The 22803-nt window shown below is 39.8% G+C and overlaps 1 protein-coding gene across 6 annotated transcripts in view; it reads left to right on the top strand.

Annotated features, from left to right (window-relative positions):
• The window catches only part of SNAP91 (synaptosome associated protein 91), a 71052-nt gene extending 48756 nt beyond the window's left edge, over positions 1 to 22296 (top strand). For 4 of the 6 annotated variants that reach the window (XM_042815336.1, XM_042815321.1, XM_042815313.1 and 1 more), the window contains 12 exons: positions 108 to 191; positions 1112 to 1195; positions 8029 to 8166; positions 9435 to 9584; positions 11112 to 11142; positions 11782 to 11824; positions 12336 to 12447; positions 13259 to 13282; positions 16298 to 16381; positions 16452 to 16556; positions 19410 to 19510; positions 20867 to 22296. In XM_042815336.1, coding sequence (XP_042671270.1) covers positions 108 to 191; positions 1112 to 1195; positions 8029 to 8166; positions 9435 to 9584; positions 11112 to 11142; positions 11782 to 11824; positions 12336 to 12447; positions 13259 to 13282; positions 16298 to 16381; positions 16452 to 16556; positions 19410 to 19483 — 929 coding nt within the window. In that variant the 3' untranslated portion in view covers positions 19484 to 19510; positions 20867 to 22296. The remainder of the gene's footprint in view (positions 1 to 107; positions 192 to 1111; positions 1196 to 8028; positions 8167 to 9434; positions 9585 to 11111; positions 11143 to 11781; positions 11825 to 12335; positions 12448 to 13258; positions 13283 to 16297; positions 16382 to 16451; positions 16557 to 19409; positions 19511 to 20866) is intronic. The other 2 variants (XM_042815329.1, XM_042815296.1) reach the window with 1 other exon arrangement.
• Positions 22297 to 22803: the final 507 nt, after the last annotated feature.

Below are 22803 nucleotides of genomic sequence, written 5' to 3'. Positions count from 1 at the left end.
TACGTACCCCATGATTCTACCTAATGGAGCCTATGTTGCTTTGAAATATTTAGCTATCATTGTTGCCTTGCTGATACTAAATATTATTTATCCTATGCTTACTGCAGTGGATGCATTTGCAGCCCCCTCTCCTCTACCCACTGCCTCTCCAGCAAAGGTGGATTCTTCAGGTGTGATTGACCTATTTGGTGGTGGGTATTTTTCTTTCCTCACCACTTCAGAGTTGAATCACTTCATTTCAGTTAACTTTGCGCTTTGCCGAAGCTGCAGTTTTCCCCTTCTTACAGCTTTTCTTTGTCATTACAGCTAAGAATAACATGTCCAAATCTTCACATTGCACATTAATGAACTGCAAATGAGCTGTCGTTGTTACCATTCTGTTGTCCTTACATTTGCCATTCTGTCTTCAGTCAATGCATGTATGAGTCTTTTTCTCAGAAGTCTAATGAAAGTATATTATGTTCTTCCTTTTTTTTTTTTTTACTTCTTCTTTGCAACTCTTCACTTTCACATTAGTTTCTCTCAGTTCCATTTCTCAGAGCAAAGCAGCTGAATTTTTGAGGGTGATTTGCCTCAAAGCAGAGGGCTGAATTACAAGGTCCTTGTTAGATTTGACAAGTTGGAAATTGGGATGAGCACAACCAGCTCTAGAAGTGCTGTAGAAGAGATGATTGTTACTTAGAAGTAGTGAATATTCAAACATTAGTGAAGTACACGTCTAATAAGACTTGATATGAGTCAGTAAATTATGTCTGGAATTACTCCAAACTTTGAATAAAATGGCTTACCCCTCTAGTCTAGAATGCTGCTCTTGAGTCTTCTGATAAGTGGCCCAAATATAAGGATCTGCAAACCTCACTGACCTAATATTCTTATCTTCTTCACTGCTATTCTTTGTTATAGAAAAATCTTTGAAATGCTGGTTTGTTGCGTCTCCTTTTCTTCCACCTGAGCTTTGCATCCATGGTACTGCTCTGAAATAAAGATGGCTAAGCACGTTCATTTTCTTCTGATGAATGAAATTGTTATCCTATTGTTGTCTCTCATTTGAGTTGAATGATGAATTGATGCATTTAATATTGAACTCTTTGCTTCCTGGAATTCCCTTTAGATGCTTTTGGAAGTAGTACTCCTGAACCTCAGCCGGCAACCCAGGCCACTTCTAGTTCCTCAGCTTCTGCAGACTTATTGGCTGGTAATAAAGAACTTTTTAACCAATTTATTGTCATGCAAAATCTAATGGATAGTCTTATGAAATGTTGTGAAATCTTACATGGGTGGATATAGATGATTGCAGTGGGATAAAAATAGCTTTTAGTAAGATTTCTTGGTACTTTAAACTTAAATTAAAACTTCTTGGGTTTGTAATGGAGGTGTTATCTCATAGAAAGGCTTAGGTTGGAAGGCACCTTAGCAGTTGTCTTGTTCCAGCCCCCCTGCTGTGGGCAGAGTTGCCATCTAACTAGATAGGAGGCTACACTTTTTATTCCTCACTTGTAATTCATCGTTATTTCTTGGTTGATTTAATAAAGTCAGCTTACATACTGTAGATGTTAGAAAATGGAATCAATGATTTCTCTCAACAGTCTTGTGTTTAACCAGAAAGAGTGGGGTGACAAAAGAGAGCCTTCTTGAGTGCAAGGACACAACAGTGTTAGAAATCCTCTCCTTATACTTGCTTGTTCTGAGTGTGGCATCAGACTGTGATGCCAATTTAGGAGGTCAAATAACTATACTTCTAGTCTGCATCCTAAAAGCTAAGCCACTTCAGCTGAATTCTGTTTCTGCAAAATGCCTGCCACATTGTGTATTTTAGTGGATATACAAATTGTGCTAAACAGTCAGACTCTTCCCCATCCCGGTATGAAATGCATAGAAAACAAGATCCCAGCATGTTTTTTTTCAGGCTTAAAGAAAACTAATATGTTTCTGGTTTGAAGGAGGACTTGACTAATTTTTCCTCATGTTTCTAAAAGGTGAATTTGTCAGGTTATCCTTTGCAAATGTGGATGATTGTTAGCTTCGTGTTGTGCTTCTGTGGCTTTAGTTCAGACCCAGAGTGGAAGTTTGCTCTTTATGTAATGATTAACCATTCTAGGCATGGCGGGACCTGATGTCATTGGCTGTCTGTATGTCTGAAGTTCTCCCATGTCAATTTACACAACAGAAGTCAAATCCTATGTATGTTTTTGTCTTCAGAAATATATAATGCAAGTAAGATATCTCAGTGTTTTTGATAGTATCTGCTCTGCGTGTGGGCATCTCCTAGTTGGGCTTCACTAAAATATAAATGTTCTAGAGAATAACATGCATGTCTGTTCTGAATCTGTTCCATTTCTGGCCATCTGACTACTTAGTCGAACATACACTGTGAGGGCATGCTATGTACAAGTAGTTTCCAGACTTCAGGATGGAGGGCTTCCTTTTGTTTTAATACTGTTATTCTTTGTATTGGTTAAAAAGCCTATGAATAGCTTTTAAACTGTAGATGAGACTTTACCAAGTAGATTCTGGTAATTTTGTAAGGAAACAAGTTTACAAAAGGAAGTGCCGCTGCCCTTTGCAATATGTGGGGACTGGGTGCAAAGATGCTGTCAAGAAAAAGCTAATCTTGTCAATGCAAACATTAGAATAAAAAAATACTTTCTGTCTTTATCTGTAACTAAACTTAAATTACAGTAGGAGTTACGCTCTAGATGGCTTAAACTTCTGCAGTGCACTTTCCGAATCTGATGAGTCACATTAAATCAATACCTGACTTATATAATGGTTGTTGTAAGTCTGAATACTCAAGCAGACCTGAAGCTGTTTGAGTGAATAGATTTTTTCTACTTGTATGCATCCAAAATGACACCAAGTTAGAGGTGAATCTCAATTTGGCATACACAGAGGGTCGGGAAACATCACAGCATATTGCTAAACATTTGTTCACCCTAGATAATGGCAGATGTACAGCCTGCAGTGCAATCCAGTTTTAAATTTAAGATTGTCTAGGTTTCGCTGAAGGCTTGTCCTTCATGGTTTATAATTAGTTGTAACAAGTCTTTATATGCACAGTGTTATGAGTATACTTGCCATGCATCATTGTCTCAAGTGTTCTGCTTTCAGGTAAGTGGCTAGACTCTGCTCTCTTGGAAAGGGTGGTAGAATTTTTTTCATACTCTTCTGAGCCTCTCAGCAGACAAAAATATAGTTATGTCAGTACATGCAATAGTCTAACCTTTTCCCCTTCTATATTTTTCTGTTCAGCTAAATGAATACATGTGTATCCCAGTGCTAATAGTATGTTCTTATAAGAATGATAGAATCATAGAATCACAAGGTTGGAAACAACCTGCTAGATCATCTAGTCCAACCATCCTCCCATTACCACTGCTACCACAAGCACTAAACCATATCTCGCAGTTCCTCATCCAGGCACCTCTTGAACACTGCCAGGGACGGCAACTCCACCACCTCCCTGGGCAGCCATTCCAGTGCCTGACCATTCTCTCAGAGAAAAAGTTTTTCTTTACGTCTAACCTAAACCTCTCGTACAACTTGTGGCCATTTCCTTGGGTCCTGTTTGTTGCCTGGGAGAAGAAGCCAAATCCCTCCTCATCACAACCTCCCTTCAGGAAGTTGTAGGATGCAATAATGTCTCTTCTGATCCTCCTCTTCTCCAGACTGAACAATCCCAGCTCCCTCAGTCACTCCTCATAAGACTTGTGCTCCAGACCCCTCACCAGTTTCGTTGCCCTTCTCTGGACACGTTCCACGGCCTCAGTATCTTTCTTGTAGCGAGGGGCCCAAAACTGAACACAGTACTCAAGGTGCGGCCTCACCAGTGCTCAGTACAGGGGCATGATCACCTCCCTGCTCCTATTGGCTGCACTATTTCAAATGCAGATCAGGATAGCATTGGCCCTCTTGGCCACCTGGGCACACTGTCGGCTTATGTTCAGCTGAGCATCAACCAACCTCTAGGTCCCTTTCCTCTTCAAAGTCACCCAACCATTTAGCTCCAAGCCTATAGCACTGTATGGAGTTGTGCCCAAAGTGCAGGACCTGGCATTTGGCCTTGTTGGACCTCATCCCATTCACCTCAGCCCAATGATCCAGCTTATCTAGATCCCTCTGAAGGGCTGCCCTACCCTCAGGCAGATCAACACTACCACCCAACTTGGTGTCATTTGCAAACTTACTGAGGTACACTCAATCCCTTCATCTAGGTCATCAATAAAGATATTAAACAAGATGGGCCGCAGTACCGACCCCTGGGGGACACCACTTGAAAAGGGGCTCCAGTCGGACTTAACTCCATTAACCACTACCCTTTGGGCATGGCTCTCTAGCCAGTTCCTTACCCAAATTACCCAAAGAAGGGTATACCTGTCCAGGCCACGGGCAGCCAGTTTCCCCAGAAGAATACTGTGATAGACTGTGTCAAAGGCTTTGCTGAAGTCTAGGTAGACTCCATCAACAACCTTTCCCTCATCTACCAGTCTCGTCAGCCCGTTGTAGAAGGAGATAAGGTTGGTCAAGCATGACCTGCCTTTCATGAGCCCATGCTGGCTGGGCCTGATCCACTGGATGTCACACACATGCCGTGTGATCTCACCCAAGATGATTTGCTCCATAACTTTCCCTGGTACTGAGGTCAGGCTGACAGGCCTGTAGTTCCCTGGATCCTCCTTATTTCCCTTATTGTAGATGGGAGTCACATCGGGAAAAAGAAATCTTACTGAGTGTGCTAATAAAAACAACTTCAAAATCAGGCAGTTGGAGATGTCCATGCAACATATCTCAGCTGTTGCTATTTCTGCCATCTTTTTCTGTAAAAGCATAGATGACTAGGAATTATACATGTTAATGCATATTTGTGGCTTCTGTGCCTGATGATTGTGCATGCGGCTGAAAGCTATGAAACTAAGAGAACTTACCATGCAAACTTCACCTGAAGCTGGGGAGGACTCCGTTCTGTAGCTGGAAAAATAGGCGTTTTGTGGGGATTTGCAAAAATGTACATAATTTTCTAAACAAAATTGTATAAACTGTGTTATGTCATGCACTGCTGCCAAGCTCCTTCTCACTCAGGAGGCAGAATGGGTCTGAGCATGGGATCTTTAGACGGTTCTAGTGCTGTAGGGATTGTTGGAGTCAGATGCCTTTGTCCATCAACCATATGCCTTATTACCCTGCTTCTGCGTGATTCTTCAATGATAAGTATGTTTTCTACATGTAGCTGAATGCCTAAAGCTTGGCCTTGAGACTGGCGTTGAACCAGAAGTTTGTATATAAGAATCAGAGCACTAGCAATTTTATAGTAGTTACCTGCTATAGACCATCTAGTCAAAATGAAGCAGTAGAAAAAGCCTCCCTTTAGGCAGATAGAGAAAGCTTTGCTGTCACAGGCCTTGGCACTCATGAGCAGTTTTAACCACCATATGTGCTGGAAGGGCAGTATGACTGGGCACAGGTGATCCAGGGGACTTCTGAAATGTATTAAAAGTAATCTCTTGAAGTAGGTGACCAAGTCATACCAGTGTGAGATCATTCAGTGGAGGGCCACCAAGATGGTGACAAATGTGACAAATGAGCAGAGGTTGGGAGCTGGATCCATTCACTCTTAAGAAGGCAAAAGCTATGCATTATAGCTGTCTAAATCCACCTCTTTGGAGGGATACAAAAATCAGCCACGTTCTTTATGGAGGTGCACTGTAAGAAGAAAAAGATGGTGTGGGAATTCCAGAAACTTTTATTTATTAATTTATTACCACAAGAATCATCAGATACTAGAATTATCTGCCCACAGAGGTAGTGGAGTCTCTCATCATAGAAGTGCTCAAAGCAACTGTGTCTGAGCCACCTGATTTGGTGAAACCTGCTTTTAGCAGGGGCTGGGACTGAATAATCAGATCAGATATCACCTCTTAAACTACCCAGTGACAAACCTGCCTCACAAACAGACACTGGGGAGCTGAGGCATCTCTCTGATTCAGTATGTTTGTTCAGCTTCTCATTTAGCAACTGCAAGCATGTGGCTTGCTACAGAGTAGAGTTTGGGTATTAAAGATTTCTTGGTGCCAGAACCCTGAGGTGGGTCTAATAAGCCAAAGGAAGCTCATGCAGGCATTTGAAATGCTCTTTACTTCAGGCTATTGAAAACAGGCTGCTCTGTGTCCTTCTCTTGCTTCCCTGCCTCCATCCAGTCCAATCAATCAGTCATCTAAAGGGACTAGTTTAAGTTATGATGTGTCACTGCCTGCAATCTGGCAAACTTAAGCAGCTGAAGGATATACGTAGAGGTCTTTCTAATCAGGTTGTGTTCTCCTGGACCTGTACTGCCACTTTTTTCCTACCCTTTCCACACTTTTAAAGTATTTGGTGTTTAGTTTTACTTCATTCTGAGAAACTATCACTTTGGGGGAGATCATCTGAGATCTCACAGTAATATTTGATACAATTAATGATCACAATTTGAACACAAATACTTTACATTCAGCACTGGTTTGTCTTGTAGTTAAATGCCTGGGGAAGACTTGTTTTCGTAGCTGAGAAACATGCTATTGTCACTGTTTGGCAGATGTCTGCATAATGTTCTGTAATTGATACATCCTGTCATCGTGGAAAGCAGTTTTGGTTAAAAAACTAATAAGGGGTTATAAAATTTTCAGAGCTTTCTTCCCTAGTGAACTGGTAACTAAAGAAAAGTTGAAGCAAGATGAAAAGGAAGGAATTAGATGACTGCTTAAAGGAGTGGTACAAACTAGTTAGAAGTTGAGGCAGTGATAAAAGTTTCTTGCCTTCTGATTTGATGCATGTATTTCAACAGTGTGACAGAGTAGCATCCTTAATTTTTCAGATTTCACACACAAGAAGAAAGATGTATTTTTAGATAAGAACTGAGTGGTCTCCACATATTAGAGAAAGTAGTCTGAAGAAGACATTTCAAGTGGGTAAACATGCAAGCTTCTGGTCTTGGAAAATAATGATTAACTGAAGAAAAGAAGCTAAAGGCAGTGGTGGACTACTGACACATCACCGTCTTATGTTCAGCCATGGGAGAGTAATATGCTTCCCACTCTGATGGCAAGGAGAAAATTACAGCATACATGATGTGCAGAGTTGTCTTCCTTTTATATTTGTGGTTGCAGTTAGAATGGTGAGCTCAGAACTTCCTAATACAAGGGCAGCTGGGAAAAGCCAAGGCCAAGACTGAAGGAGTATAGAGATCTCAGGCATCACAGCCAAGAAAAGATTGAATAAGAAGACTGGCTTGTAGACTAGAGAGAATTGAGGAGGTGTCATATGTCTGTTCTCTTTTTGGCAGTCTTTGCATATTTAAACAGTTTCTAGAATCTGTAGATAATGCAAATAAACTCAAATTGCAAGGGAGATCAAATTCTATAGTGGGCAGGGGAGGGATTTTAAGAATAGTTAAGCATGGGAATAAATTACTTTAAGGCTGGAGAATCTCCATGATTAGGTTTTGTTTATATTTGTGGATATTGTTGATCTGCTTTGGAAGGAGGAAGGGATGGTGGGCAGCAGCTTGAAGACATCTTGACAAGACAGACCAGGATGTTTTAAGATGATGAGAGACAAACTGGATGAGTAAAACACTGCCTTCTGAGTTGGAATTCCTGAGTAGCTGGGTCCATTAAACGGGTCATAACGCTCTTCTCAAGCCAGTCTTCTGTTTCACTTTTTTTCTGAACTCATCCTTTTTTATTGCCTTCTGTATGTGAGCTTACTTAACTAGCACGTAGTATGGGAAGAATTGTGTATTCTGTTAGTGCACTTCTGGAGGTATCTAAATAATGAACATTAAAGTTTTTACCAGCAACTCTTGCAAAAGCTTAAATTTCTTGGATCGTATTTGGCATAAGGATGCTTGTGTAGTACTGAACTGTTTGCAGTAGTCTAGTAATTCTTTTTAGATTTATTTTATTATAGATTGAGCCTTTTATAGATTGAGCTTTTGTTAAACACAGCCCATCAAGACTGACTCTAATGTTGTCACCTCTTTTATGTGACTTTTTCAAGGCTTTGGAGGTTCTTTTATTGCTCCTTCTCCATCACCGTCTCCAGTCACTCCAGCTCAAACAAGCTTACTACAGCCTAACTTTGATGCAGCTTTTGGAACAACAGCTCCAACGACTGGCAGTTCATTTGATGCATCAGGTGAGTCAAAAGATTTCTTCCTATGAATTTTCTAATGTGTTTTATGTGTTAGATGAGTTAGTGGCACTATATTTAGGCTTGGAATGCAAGCAGTAGAAGTGATTTCCCTTTCATCTCAACTGGAAGAACTCAGTGTTATGTTTAGGGAAATGTGTGCCCAAGAGCTTTCTGTGACCATGTTTTATTCTACCATGTCAATGGAAACTGAACTAATGCAAGCATCATCCTTGCACGTGCTTTATGGCATGAATCAGAAATTACTCAGTGAAAATACACTTTTGTAAATTAAATACGTACCCAAGTCATCTCGCTGTTGCTGCTGAAGCTGTTTTTAAGCTCGCATGGCACCTGAAGATTCACAGAACTGAGACAAAGTTCTTTGCCTGACTTATAAGCTTAAACTTTCATCACTGCTATCATTTTGTTTGTATCTCTTCCATTCTATACTTTCCATGCTGGGTCCTTGCTACAAACTTAAAATTGGTGAGTTCTGCAACTGTACAAGAAAAAAAGGTCAAAGTAGTACTGCTGCGTGGTTATTTGGTTGCTTGCCAGTGCACATGCTACCCCTTCCTGTTGACTTAATATTAGCATGTACCTCAAATACAGATCAGAAGACAGAGTGTTGGCATGGGATGTACCAAACAGTTTGACCTCAAGGGATCTAAAAAAATTAGCTTCTGAGAGATGGCTGGACTAAGGAAACTAGCTCTGTCAGTGTGGATGGTTCTTATTCCTTCTGATCTTATGAGATATTAGTAGGTTTTCCCAACTCCCTGCTGCTTGCAAGTGAATAGTAACATCCTGAGACTGTTTCAATCCTGTTACCACGTCAAGGTATAAGACTATCTTCGCCACCATAATTCTAAGTGGTGTTTGCTGCAAGATGTTCATTTTAAAAGCCTTTAAATGAATATCTCCTGACAAATGTGTGTGCATCTAATGTCTTTTTAAGGATAACTGTAAGAAGAGTAGTGTCATGTGGAAATAGTACTAACTCTGTGTAAATTCAATTGAAGTACTTTTAGGCATGTCCTGTCATTTTATTTTTCATTGGTATAACTCTTTTAGGGTTACTACTGGATGTTCAGTCTCTAGTAAAATGATGTGCATGCCCTTGTTGGCATTACTTTTAATGTCAAACTGTGTTTTGGTAAGTCTTGTGACGTTGTTGTCTGTGCTATATTTGTTGGACCAACATCCAAGTGTCTGGTAGTGTTTTTCTTACCAAAGCTGCTGTTCATAAACTATTTTCCTGTCCCTTTTAGTGTTTGATGGCTTAGGTGATCTTCTTATGCCAACTATGGTTCCTGCTGGTCAGTCTATAACACCTGCAGCCACAACAACAGTTCCTGCTTCAGCAGCAAGCAAAGGTCTTGGAAGTGATCTTGATTCATCTCTTGCAAACTTAGTAGGCAGTAAGTGACAAATATCTGTTTTAAGTGATGTGGCACATAACAATACTGTTTATTTGTGGATCCAAACACCTGTGCATTTTACCTTTCTTGTTTCAGTGTCCTCCTGTTTTTTTGTGGAGATCAGGTCAGCTATAGGCAAGAGTAGAGTCTGATTCAGGTAGCTGGTGCTCTAGGATCATAGCTTGTCACTCATTCCATCTGAATACAAGAAAGAACTTGTCTTTGAGGGTGACAGACCACTGGAAAAGGTTTGCCCAGAGATGTTATGGAGTCTCCTCCCAAGGTATTCAAAACCCGCCTAGATGCTTCCTGTGCAATCTACTGTAGGGAGCCTGCTTTAGCAGGAGGCTGAGCTACGTGATCTTCAGGGGTCCCTTCTACTCCCTGGAATTATGTGATTCTGTGATTGTGTTTAGGATCTGGGATAAACAATAGGATCTATTTGTTAACTGTGATTTGTAACATTTGAGCATCCTAGCTATGTTCAGGGACATAATCAGACTCTTAACAGATGGGCACTCAAGTATTAACAGATGGAATGGTGAAAATTGTCCAAAGCATCTGGTAGTACCATAGAATTTAAGCAGAAAAAGTTCAAAGAGATGTTGCTGTTCTCCTTGTGAGAACAGAGTAGCAGTGGTATGAAGAACAGACCTTATCTCAGATAGCAAACTTCCCAAGACATGTATTTGAAGCACTAAACCAAAAATATTCTTTCCTGTAGTGAGGTAGTCATTATAACTAAAGATCAGTAGCACCCTGTACAAATCTAACACAGACTGACCTAGAGTAAGGTACAGTGTGGAAGTTGTTCTTGAAGGACCTTATTCATAGGATATACCATTCCTGTATGTAAATACAGCAAAGATATAACTGATCTTAAGGTGCACACTCTTCTGTTAGGAGTGGAGAGAAATGACCATATTTAGAAGTCAGCAGAAGTTTTAATCACTCAAAACACCTTCTGCAAGTCATTTGGTGTATCCAACTTTGGGGGAGAAAATAATCATACTCAGCAGTCCGACTTACAGGACTTGTGCTGATCATGTGAGAAGAGAGTTCTTTAAAACTTAGATTAAAAATTCTTTCATAGGGTAGTTAAGGAAACTGCTTGGAGCACCCTTTCATGACAGAGCAGATAAAACTGCAGAACATTCAGTTAACAGTTTTATCTGTCTGAGTAAAATAACTTTCAGTATATAATATGATGAATAGATAGTGCTGTCATTTGTGGTAGTTTTAATACCTTAAAGAACGTTTTGTAGAAATAAATGTATTGGCACTGTGGCTTGCTTGTGGAGCAAAAATGGTTTGAAGTATAAGACATCCATATGATTCCTCAGATGTAGTCCTGAATCAGATTTAGGTGTGGCTAGTACTCTGATGCTGACTAGGTAAATGAAGACAGCCAAAACTTCATTATTCTTTATAAGCCCATGTGCTATGAAACATGAACTGTTACTTTGATGCACTTCAATTTCTTAGATATGTGACTTTTTTTCCCTCTTTTTTTCTTACAACTTTCAGATCTTGGAATTTCTGGTACCACTTCTAAAAAGTAAGTTCAATTTTTAATTTAAAAAAAAGAAAGAAAGTTTTCAGGTCTGTTTTATAATCTTATATTGATTCTAGTGATCTGTAGAAATAAATGAAGTGAACACATCACATCCCAGTACCTCCCTCCTTTTGTATTCCCTCAAACAAAAAATAGAAATTCATAAAGATTTTGAGAAAAGTGTTCTATTCTATGCAGGTTCACTGAATAATTAATGTTGATTTGTTTCTGATGTAGCTTTTAAATTTGCTGGCTTAAACATGAGCCTCTAATATATATATATATGTTTATATGTATATCTTTGTATTGGATAGCTGATTTACAACTGGAATTGTCCAGATGATAAATTGCATGAGCTCCCTTCAGTTATTTAGGCTAGTATATAATAGTTCTGTTATCTTTTTACAGACACTGAATGGGCTTGTAACGTAGGCATGAAAACCTTCTTTTTGCAAGAAGAGATATTTAAAACATTACACTTGGTTTTGAATGCCTTTAGCTAACTGCTTACTTCTGTGTGGAGTCTTCCTCTATATCCAAGACCAGTTTGTAATGCCCATTCTTCAAGACGTGTTGTGCCTCTATGGAGATGATAGGAGGGAAATGAGTAAACAAATCATATGCTCTGTCCTCCTTATATAGCTTCCCTCAGTCTACTTCATTCAAGGAGTTCAGCCTATTTTGGGTAAAGCAGCCTCTAACAAAATCTGGTTTTGAAACTGCCCTTTTATTCTGTGATTGATTTGTTTCTCTTGTATCTATCAACTTTTTTCAGAACTGAATGCTTTTCTCCTCCATCTTTCTGAGCAAGATTTCTAGCAATGAAATGACCTTTCAAAGACTTCTAGCAGGCAGCTCTACTTCTGGCCCCAGTAGAATAGGCAATAGCAGTCCCTCTTCCTACTTTGCAAGGGTATATGCAATAATATGTTACCTTCAATCAGTACTAATTAAAACAGCTCTTTAATTCTCACCACAAAGGCTATAACCACTTAACTGACTTGAGTGTAGAGTGTAGTGGTGTCTGCCACTAACAGCCCTTGGAACTGCATGGTACTAAAAGTCTATCTTTCTGTTAATAGCGTAAACTGTAAGTACTACAAACTAATGTAGCTGCAAGCTTAATTTTAACATATATTTGGTTTTCATTTTCATTGTGTGAGTATAAAGAATAGCTCTCTCTGCCTCTCTACTAGGGGAGACCTTCAGTGGAATGCTGGAGAGAAGAAGCTAACAGGAGGAGCCAACTGGCAGCCGAAAGTAGCACCTGCGACATGGTCAACTGGTGGTGTACCAAGTGGTCCACTGGTAGGTGCTTCATCCATCAATACCACTGATAGTTAAACCTCAGTATTTTGAGACTGCTGAAGTGTGCTGTTTCTGTCTGTTTCATCAGAAGAATTTGCATCTGTATAAATGATACTGTTGTTACAAGTCACATTTTTAAGACCATATTTACAGCCAACATCACTGAACTGAAGTCAGTGAAGATGCAGTAGCCCACAAATGAAGATTCTACATATGTATTTAATGATTGAGGACTCTTCCAAGAAAAGTGTGTGGTTAGCCATTTAAGTCTTGGCCAGCATCAGGTCCAGATAAATTGTTCAAAGAACAGTGATATTCATCCAAAACTGATGTACTGACAGGAAAAAACTTAAGCTTGTTCTCAATTCAAATTTTCCTGAATGAAGCATCAAAAGACTGCGCATCATTCAGACTAAGTAGATGACTGACATTAGAGTAGAAGATAGCTTGTTTAGCCCAGCGAAGTAGTCTATTGGAAAGGGTGAGATTGCCATGTAAAATATATTAGAAAGCACTATTTTGAGGAAAAGGGGGTTGAACTGAGCTTAGAATCTAAACTTGGATCAAGAGCAATTTAGTAAGCTGCAAGAGTCTTCTGAAGAAAGGTCATACTTCATCAGAGCCGCACAGCATAAAGCAGCTTCTGTTGGAAAAAAGTGGGGTGGAGGGGGAAAGAGAGCTCTCAAGTTCAGTTCCATGCTACAATAGTCAAATATTAATGCAACTGTAAGTGTATTACAGCTTGTTCCTTAACCCTATGAAACTTTACTGAGTACATTAGTTGTAATGCTAACTTTTTTTTTTTTAATAGAGAGGCTGGACAGTACTGTACAGTGTAAGTGAATTATTTTGGGGGGATCTCATTACACATACTAAACATGAAGATACTAACAAAACTCACCTGCAATGCAGTTACTAAGGCTGGCTTAAAACTACCTAGAAGCTACCTAACATGGCTCTTTCTGAATTGTTCGTGCAGCAGAAAATCCTCAAGCAACATATGGTATTTTCAAACAATCTTTGCTATATGTGGATGCGACGTATCTGGTGACATACACTACCTGAACTTTCTAGCTTCTGTAATACCAGTCTGATCTGGAAGTGGTTTTACCATCCAGTAATTAACTGTCCTTTCTTGGAAAGCTGGGTGGTTTTGATAGCATTTTGTGAAACATGGGTTTTACATGCATTTCTTCTAAATCTGTATACTGAAGTATTTTTGAAAACCAAAGCCACAGGGAAAATAAATGTGAAGATCAAAATGAAGCCATCTTTCATATCACTGTTGAAGCTTGAATTTGAGCCACTGAAGTTTTGGTCACTTTGTCCCTCCCTTCCAGATCAAAATCAGCAGCATTTCACAAAAATCTGTTCCTTTCAGTGACCCTTACTCTTTCAGGCAAGAGCAGGTTCAGTTTGTATGGCTATGTTCTTGGCAACTGATGGAACTAAGTTGTGTTCCTTTGGCTGCAATCAGATAGCTCTAAGGTGCTCTTCTGATGTCATTAGTGCATATCTTCACATTCCTTACTTTCCATATCCAAGATATTGTTATTAGCTTGAGGACAGATATACTGCTAGGGTGACAATGATTTTAATTGAAATGCTCCCAGTAAAAATTTCAGACTGGAAAAAAAAGATTCCTAATAATTCTTAAGAAAGATTAGGATGCTTGTTGTTTAATAAATCTGGAATTAGTTATCCTGACTAATCTCAGATTCCTTAAGAAACTGGTATTTCTACCTCAAAGCAAGGATTAGGCAAGGACATTAGATGCAGCCTTCATGAAAGTGGGCTGTATGATGAGTAATTCCTGCATATCTCCAGAGACACTATCTGCTGTAAACTGAGAGCATGCAGACACAGTAGGTCAGTGCTGGGACCAATGCTCTTTTATATCTTCATCAGTGACATTGACAATGAGGTCAAGTGCACCTTCAGCAAGTTTACTGATGACACCAATCTGTAGGGTGCAGTTTACACACCAGAGGTATGGGATGCCATGGGATGCCATCCAGAGGGACCTAGACAGGCTTGAGCAGTGGACCTAGAAGAACCTCATGAGATTCAGCAAAGCCAAATGCACAACCTTGCACCTGGATCGAAGCAACTTTCAATGCAAGCTGGGGGATGAAAGGATTGAGCACAGCCCAATGTGGGGTACAGGTGGATAGCAAGCTGGACATGAGCCAGCAATGAGCCCTTGTAGCCCAGAAAGCCAAATGTATCCTGGGCTGCATCAAATGAAGTGTATCCAGGCAGGACAAGCAAGGTGAACCTGCCCCTCTACTCTGCACTGGTGAGACCTCGTCTGGAGTACTGTATCCAGATATTGAGTCCTCAGTACAGAAGGGACATGGACCTGTTGGGGCGCATCCAGAGAAGGGCCGCAAAAATGATTCAAGAAATGGAACACCTCTCCTATGAGGACAGGCTGAAAGAGCTGGGGCTGTTCAGCATGGAGAAGAGAAGGCTTAGAGGTGACCTGATAGCGTTTTGATCTCTAAAGGGGAGCTAAAGGAAGGGGAAAGACTCTTCAGCAGGGTCTGTTGTCATAGAACAAGGGAAAATGGTTTCAAGCCTAATGAGAGATTTTGTTTAGTGATAAGGAAAAAGTCTTTTACACTGAGTGTGATGAGGCACTGGAACAGATTGCCCAGAGAGATGGTGGAGACTTTCAAGGAGAGGCTGGATCAGTCCCTGGGCGACCTGATCTAGCTGTGCATGTCCCTGTTCATTGCAGGGGAGTTAGACTAGGGGACATTTAAAGGTCTCTTCCAACTCTAAGGATTCTATAGTTCTGTGTTTCTATTACTGACTCAAGGTAGGTAGTCAGGATTTAGAGGCTCAGGAATGACCAAGCAACTTCTGTAACAGCTTGAGAAATTTTGCCAATAGTCTTAGTTAGGCCCCAAGATAACTGTAATGATGTTCCTAAAAATCCTACCATCATCTTTAATCCCTTCCTTGAATGCTTCCTGCCTCTCTTTAAAGTTCTTATTAAGAGTTTAAACAGTGTTTGGATTAAATACAGTTCTGTGAAAAGGAGATCCTTGCATGCTTTCAAGGCCATAAGGAGACTGTACGTGGGAAATTACAGGCAAGGGAACCAAAAACAGATGGTGCATAGGTTCTGCTGGATACCTGAGTTGGCTAGTTCAAGGATACTGCTTTAGATGTGCTGTTTATACAGTCAGATTACTAGACTAACATTTCTCTTTTCCTCAGTCCTCGTGGAAGATCTCTTTTCTTTGCTTACATGTTATTTGATGAAAAACAATTGCATAACAAGCTAAACTTTTCTTAGTAAACTATGTAACAGTTTTGATTGTGGTTTAAGTGTGTGAACTTAGTTTTTAAGTTAATATCACTGCATAATAATACTACTTTTTATTGGAAATTAATTACTATAGCAGTTACTTCCTTTAACTTTACATTCTGCTTAAGCTAGGCATAAATCTATAGCTTTTACTAAAACTCAGTGCTATAGCATGTGCAATGGCGTGTTGGCTACCTGTTACAAAATCGGTGTGCTTTCTTATCCTGTGTTGAAAGAAGAGAAAAGTGTGAATTTCCTTGGGCCCATTTTGGCTTTGTTCGGAAAATGAACTCCATTTGCAAAGAGAATTGAGTCTGTCACCCTAGCTTTCTTCTGACAAAGACAGCTGAACATTATTATAAGGACTAATTCAATTCATTCTTCAGAAGCATCATAATTTTGAGGTTAGGTATAACCTACTACATAACAGCCTGACTTGATAGAACAACTTTGGGAATGCAGTTTCCAGATAACTGGCATTACAGAAATTCATGCTTCTCTTTCTTTTTTAATTTTTCTTTTACGTTCCAGGCAGGAGCCGTGCCTCCAGCAGGTGGAGTTCCTCCCACAGGAGGTACCCCACCTGTTGCACAGCCAGGAGCCACATTTGGGATGGTGAGTCTCTTTCACTATACAGCTCTCCCTTTTTTATTCAGAAACCTACTCATGCTGCCCTGATTTACAGCCCCCAGCAGGACCAGGTGTACCCATGATGCCCCAACAGCCAGTTATGTATGGGCAGCCCATGATGAGGCCACCATTTGGAGCTGCCGCAGGCCCTGGTGTACAGGTGAGTCAGTGCTCACAGAAAGAATCTCCTGTGTCTAACTACATCCAAGATGTATTCTGGGGGGGATTTGGGTAAAGTTTGAAGAAGAGCTGTTCGATGTTTCCATTCTGTTCAGAGCTTGCCCACATTTGCTAGAGCTATGCTCTGCATCTTCCCTCTCAGCCCACCAAGAAGACTTCAGAAAACCGATCTTCTGCTTATGGACAAGCTTGAGTTCTTGAGTTCTTTCATGACAGCTGTTTCTTAGTAAATGCAAGTTTAATGGTTTTAGGCTGGTGGCATGCTGCAAAATTACTGCATTTGAGTATAAATTCCCATAATGTATATAACGTCACATAGAGTTCAAGAAGTGTTTTTCACTGCAATGTGCAAATTTAAATATCGAAGAATGGAGTTTTTCTTCTAACCTACATTGATGTGGAGAAATGCAAATGAAAGGTCTTGAGCTTCAGTCACTCTGTTGTTTTTTTTTAAGTTGGGAGGTACATGCCACTGCTTCATTTTTCATGTATTTAAAGTAAATTTACCTAGTCTGACTTTGTGACAATCACGTTTAGACCCAAAAGGACACATACAACTTGGCCATATACAGCTAAAGCAAACCTGTTCTTAAAGAACTAGCATAGCAATTGAACTCTGGATTGGGTGTCTAAATTGTGAGACAGATGTAGAATCTTGAGCATAAATTTCCATGCATACAAATACTCTGTTAGTTGCTGCGTACAGGAAGTTTTTTATTCATTACATGAGGAGATATTTGCTTAGCAACAACTCTGGGTGAATCACAGAATGATTTAAGCTTGAAGGAACATCTGGAAGTCCTCTCATCCAACCCTTGCTCAAGCAAGATGCCCAGGATTATGTCTAGATTGCTTCTGAAGTTCTTTAAGAAGGAGACTCCACAGCCTCGGAGGCACCAGTGCTCAGTCACCCACACATCACAGAAGTGTTTGTTGGTGTTAAGTAGGAGCCTCCTGTGCTCCAGTTTTTGCGCATTGCCTCTTGTCCTGACACCTCTCTTTATGTTTGACCAATATACCTAGACATTACTGCTGGATATTGTCCTGGATATTATCATATGTAGTGATGCTTCAAAGCAGAACAGATTAGTCTGAAAAGATGGTAGTCATTCAGCAGGCAGAAAATAGTAAAGAACTGCAAAGTGGTCTCTAGCCCCCAACACAGAGTAGTGCACTGCTGTAGTACTCACACATTACTTATGTCATTCACACAACCATCTGTCCTGCAGTCTGTTCCTCGTCATGCAACTGCCTACCTACCAGCTGCTACCTGAAAGTCCAATCTTAGCAGACTTCAGTGTCTGAGTGCTTCTGCCTCAAATGCTTCACTTGACAAGAATTGTGCACTAGCAGATTAAAAGCAGGTGCTCGAAATGGATCTGAAGAAAAAGTAATTCAAGCTAATCTTTGGGATCAGATTGTGGAAACTGATCACCCTATTCATAATGCAAGGCTGGTAACCAGAAAATGCTAACATGACTTACTGGCTACCAGGAGGATGGGTCTTTCTTTAATATGACAAAAATATCTAATGGAGTAGTTAATGACAAAGTAGTGAATGGAGACATGCCATCTATCCTGTTGAAAAAGTATGTAATCAGTTGCTTCTTACAATTACCCAAGTATTCCTTCTAACTTGAAGCTAATAAAATTGGAAATACAGCAGTCTGTATCCACTCTGGTACAAGTTTTTAGCTGACTGATAGCCACTAGTTGACACAGCATAAGCCATGATAGCTGTTCCAGGCTATTTTTCCATAATAAAGTTTAGTTTATAGTAATTATGGAAAGACCCTTTCCAGAGGAGAGGCAGGGAACAACTTTCTTGAAGTACTTTTCATCTTATCTTTGAAATGAGTTTTGAGGTAGAAGTTTGTGCTGTGAGCCTAAAATCTGTCTTTTGATACTTGAAACCACTCCACCTCTCAGTTTTCCAAACATTAAGTCAAACAATCAACCTGTAGCAAACTGCACTCTTTAAGTTAGAAACTACGTTCTTGTTTAAGTAACTCTGAGTTTTCCTCGTAGAAACGAGAACTTGAAACTACTAGAATTTAGGTTGTCAGTAATGGAGCTCTGCATTTCACACATTCCTATTTGGTCTTTCCATCTTAAACTGTCTCTTGACACAGATTATCAAGAATGATATTATGGAAGACACAAACACATTTTTCTTAGAGTAGTGTAGTCATCAGTGTGCCAGGACTATGTATTAACTACCTGCAGTGCCCTCAGGTAAGGGGGTGATAGTGAGCAGTAAGGGTGGGAGCATCATTTAGCTCAGTAGGGAAAAGGGTTGCATGTAACTTGAAAAAATGGATACTATCTACTGAATAATTCATTTTATGCCTAACAAAAATCAAGAGGAATGTAAGTATAATACAGTCACATCTCCAAAACGCTAATGGGCTTTCATTTTTGTTACCAGTGCTGAACAACTTGTATTTAAATGCAAGTTGCTGGATTTTCAGATGTACTCTGCAGCACATGCTCAGTTTATTCTGTACCTTGGTGTTTAACATCTGACAAGTGCTTAACTTCTGTCTGGTTTGACACTCCTAACTCTGTTCTGTCTTGCAGGGTGCAAGCAATCAGCTATGCTAACAAGAATAGGCAGTGTCTGTGCCCATTACATCAGTCAAGCATTGTTAACTTTATAGTAAGGACAGAATTTAAACAATGCTTGAGCAAAATGGCAGCACAGTGAAGTTAACAGCAATGTAGAACTTTCATATGCTTTCAGTGTGCTTGTGTGAGATCCAGCTATACTTACCTAATGCTTGTGTATCCGTATTGCTTTTTTTTTTCTGCTTTCCTGGCTGGCGTCTGTTAGCTTTCTCCAAGCCCAACTCCTGCTACTCAGAGTCCCAAGAAACCTCCAACAAAGGACCCTTTAGCGGATCTTAACATCAAGGATTTCTTGTAAACGATAAGGTATTTTGTGACTGCCTGCATGTTACACTGCAGTACATATTTGGCAAACAGATGGTGATTAGTCCTGCAGATTAAACACAAAGAGCAGAACTGTACCTGCAGAGATCTGTAGAAACATGCAATGATAATGTGATAATGTGGTGGTTAAAATGGAAAACTGAATTCTGTCTGCATTTTTTAGTTCTAGCCTGAAAGCCTGACGTTCAACTACCTTTTGCCAAAAAGTGACTGACAAGAAAATTATCCTCAATCTATAGCTTCTATTTTGTCTTGCTTCCCCTCAGTCAAAGGGTTCACATTTTTCGTTTTCATGAAATTGATATTGAAACAAATAGAATATCATTTCTTTTGATATGATATAATATATGATGATAAGAGTACATACACTAGAGCAAAACCATGCCAAAGAGGCTTGTTCCATGTTGTTACAAGGAGCTGTGCACTGTTCATGAGAAGTTTTGGTAAATTGTGGTTGATCTTGCATCCCATCTCATGTGTGTGGAAATAGATATTGTAGCACAGGTGTGGAGAGAGGAAAAGGGGAAAAAAATAGGGCTAGAAAGAAATGTCAAATTGGATTTAACACTTCTGCATTTTACTTTTTAAATGGATGAAGTAAGATAAGCATTTTATAAGTCCAGGATAATTTGCCAGGTGAGAAGACAGTACTTGCGTATCTCTGAGGCCTTTGCAAGTTCCTTTGCTTTCTACCCATAGCTTAATATTAAGGCTTGTTCTGGGCTTCCTCAGTGCTGGAATTAGCAGCAAGGGGTGGGATTGAGCTCATTTTAGCAGGTACCACATGGCTCTTTTTCTCCACATTTCTGTATTCCAGCTTTGAAGGTACTTAGGAATTTCTGGAGATTTCTAAAAGTGGAGGTGCATTTTTTGTTGCTGGGCTCACAGCTTTCAGCTTGTATTTGTAGTAAACAGGCTCATAACTTATGGATCCAAGTTGAAGGAGGGAAGATTTAGGTTGGATGTTAGGGGGAAGTTCTATACAAGGAGAGTGGTTAGGCCCTGGAACGGGCTGCCCAGGGAGGTTGTGGATGCCCCGTCCTTGGATGTGTTTAAGGCCAGGTTGGACGGGGTCCTGGGCAACCTGATCTGAATGTGTGTGTTTGGTGGCCCTGCTAGGCAGGGGGGTTGGAACTACATGATCCTTGAGGTCCCTTCCAACCCGGGTGATTCTGTGATTCTGTGATAACTGTCCATGGGAACACAGCCACTTTGTTAAATGCTGGTAACAGCTCTGAGATGCAGAGTATATTTGGTACTTTCCCCTTAATTTTTCTAGAATATGCTTTATCTGATTCATTATTTCTGCTTTCACGTAACACTCTTCTGTTTCCACAGCTGCAGTTTTTCTGACAAGATGATAAAAACGTGAGTTTGGAGTCTACAATTGGATGCTCAGAGTTTCAAAGTGAGCCACCAGTACCAAACCCAGCGCTTACTCAGACTTTCTCTTACTCCTGAAACGTGTAGCACAGCTGTGAAAGTGAACATTAGGAATGTGTACTACCTTAGCTGTTATCCCTACTCTCTCTAAATTTGTGTACTTGGGTTATTTGTGTTTTACAATTTAAACAATGGATGTATGTTTCTGATGCCTTCTAGTGCTTTTCTGAACCTATCCCACAGGGGCAGATTATGCAGCTGTTGTTTGGTGAGCCATTTGGAGCGATGTCTGTGTTTTTTGAAGGTTTCAATGTATATAACTTTTTGAGGACACCTACAATTTCCCTAAGACTCAGTTTCTCCTTTATCTGTTACAAAATATAGTGTGATAATACCAGATAGTAAGGAAAATACTTATGGAATTGTGTGGAATACATTTTTTTGCAGTCACAGGAATCTCAATTGTCGTGAAAAAATGTTTTATTTTTGTGGCACTGTATATGTTAAGATAATTTAAAGTAATATAAAGGTAAACTTCCATAACAAGTACTTTTCCAATGATATTCCAAGACTGAAAAGTCGTATCTGAAAGAATACCATATTTATTGTTGTTTTGATTTTAAAATATATTTTAATTATTTAAGTCTGTTCGTTTTAAATTGGCATATTTATCTATCAGTTCTTGCTGAATGCACTGAAAATAAGTAAAGGGTCAGTTTCTCTCCAGTAGTTGAAAAAAGCAACCATAGTTGCCTGGCATTAAGGAATTTCGAATCTGAGAGCACTCATTGGTATATCTGTAGTCAGAACATGGCAAGTGATGTTATTCACCTCTGTTTAGTTCTTACGTACATCTCTTAATTTAGTGCTTACCTGTGTATGCCTTAGGCTAGTGTTTTCTCCATTTCCCCAACTGCGCTGTGAGTAGCTTTTGTACAGTTGGTGATTAGATTTAATTCTGATCCAGAGATCCATGCCCTTTACTGTACATAATGTGTTTCTTTAATTTTTGTTTGTTCTCATACTGTTTCTGCTGATGGCTTGGCTTAAGATCTTGACTCTTAAATGAGGTCACTGTTGATCAGTGTTACAAGTGGCTTGGCAGTTCTCTGTAAAAGCATATTGGGTTGGAAAGATTCACCTGAAGTCTTTCAAATTAACTATTTAATCAATGTATGGTACCATTAAGAGTGGATGTATCACAGAGTTTGCTGTGGGGATAACATACACCGTAATGGGAAAGTTCTATAAAAAGTTAATTTCAAAATGGCTCTTCTTTGTATTTCGGTTTAAAAAAAAAAAAATAGCAAAAAACAGAAAAACAGAAAACCCCAGTGCATGTGTGCCCTCTGAGATGCAATAAACACCTTGATCAAAGTAAATAACTTGTTGCCATTTTCCTGATCATTCAGATGCTGAGCACAGTAATATGCTTTGAGGGGGAAATACGTATTGTGAGAAGGCTTTTGTGAGAGGGAGAACTCTGTAGTTTGACCCATAACACCTCAGAAGTTTTCATTAGAGATGTGAACTCCTATACTAGAATAATATTGAAATAGTTGCACCTGTGAGAGCTTATGTCACTGGTCCCGATCTCTTTTCTATGAGGTTTCATTCAACAGCTTGTTGAGAGCTAGCACAGCTATGATGCTACAAGAATTGCTTGTGCTAAGGTTCATCTGGTGACGGGATAAAAGGAAGGGAAAATGTTTAGCCACACCAAAGTCTTTCTGATGGTACACAACTAACAAGAGAACTTTTGATGATGAAGTGGTAAAAGAAGAAGTGATAAAGTGGTAGTGAAGGCTGTTTTGTTACAAACAACAGAGCACTGAAACAACTTGGCGAGGTCTGAATTTAGAACTGGGTTACAAAGAAATTTCCACCAGCAG

The sequence above is a fragment of the Centrocercus urophasianus genome, unplaced genomic scaffold (genome assembly GCF_019232065.1).
Source record: "Centrocercus urophasianus isolate 14NV4802_14NV808 unplaced genomic scaffold, USGS_Curo_1.0 seq_10, whole genome shotgun sequence".
Classification (NCBI taxonomy): Eukaryota; Metazoa; Chordata; class Aves; order Galliformes; family Phasianidae; genus Centrocercus; species Centrocercus urophasianus.
The sequence above is the reverse complement of the archived record's forward strand: the minus strand, read 5'-3'. Positions and strand labels throughout refer to the sequence as shown.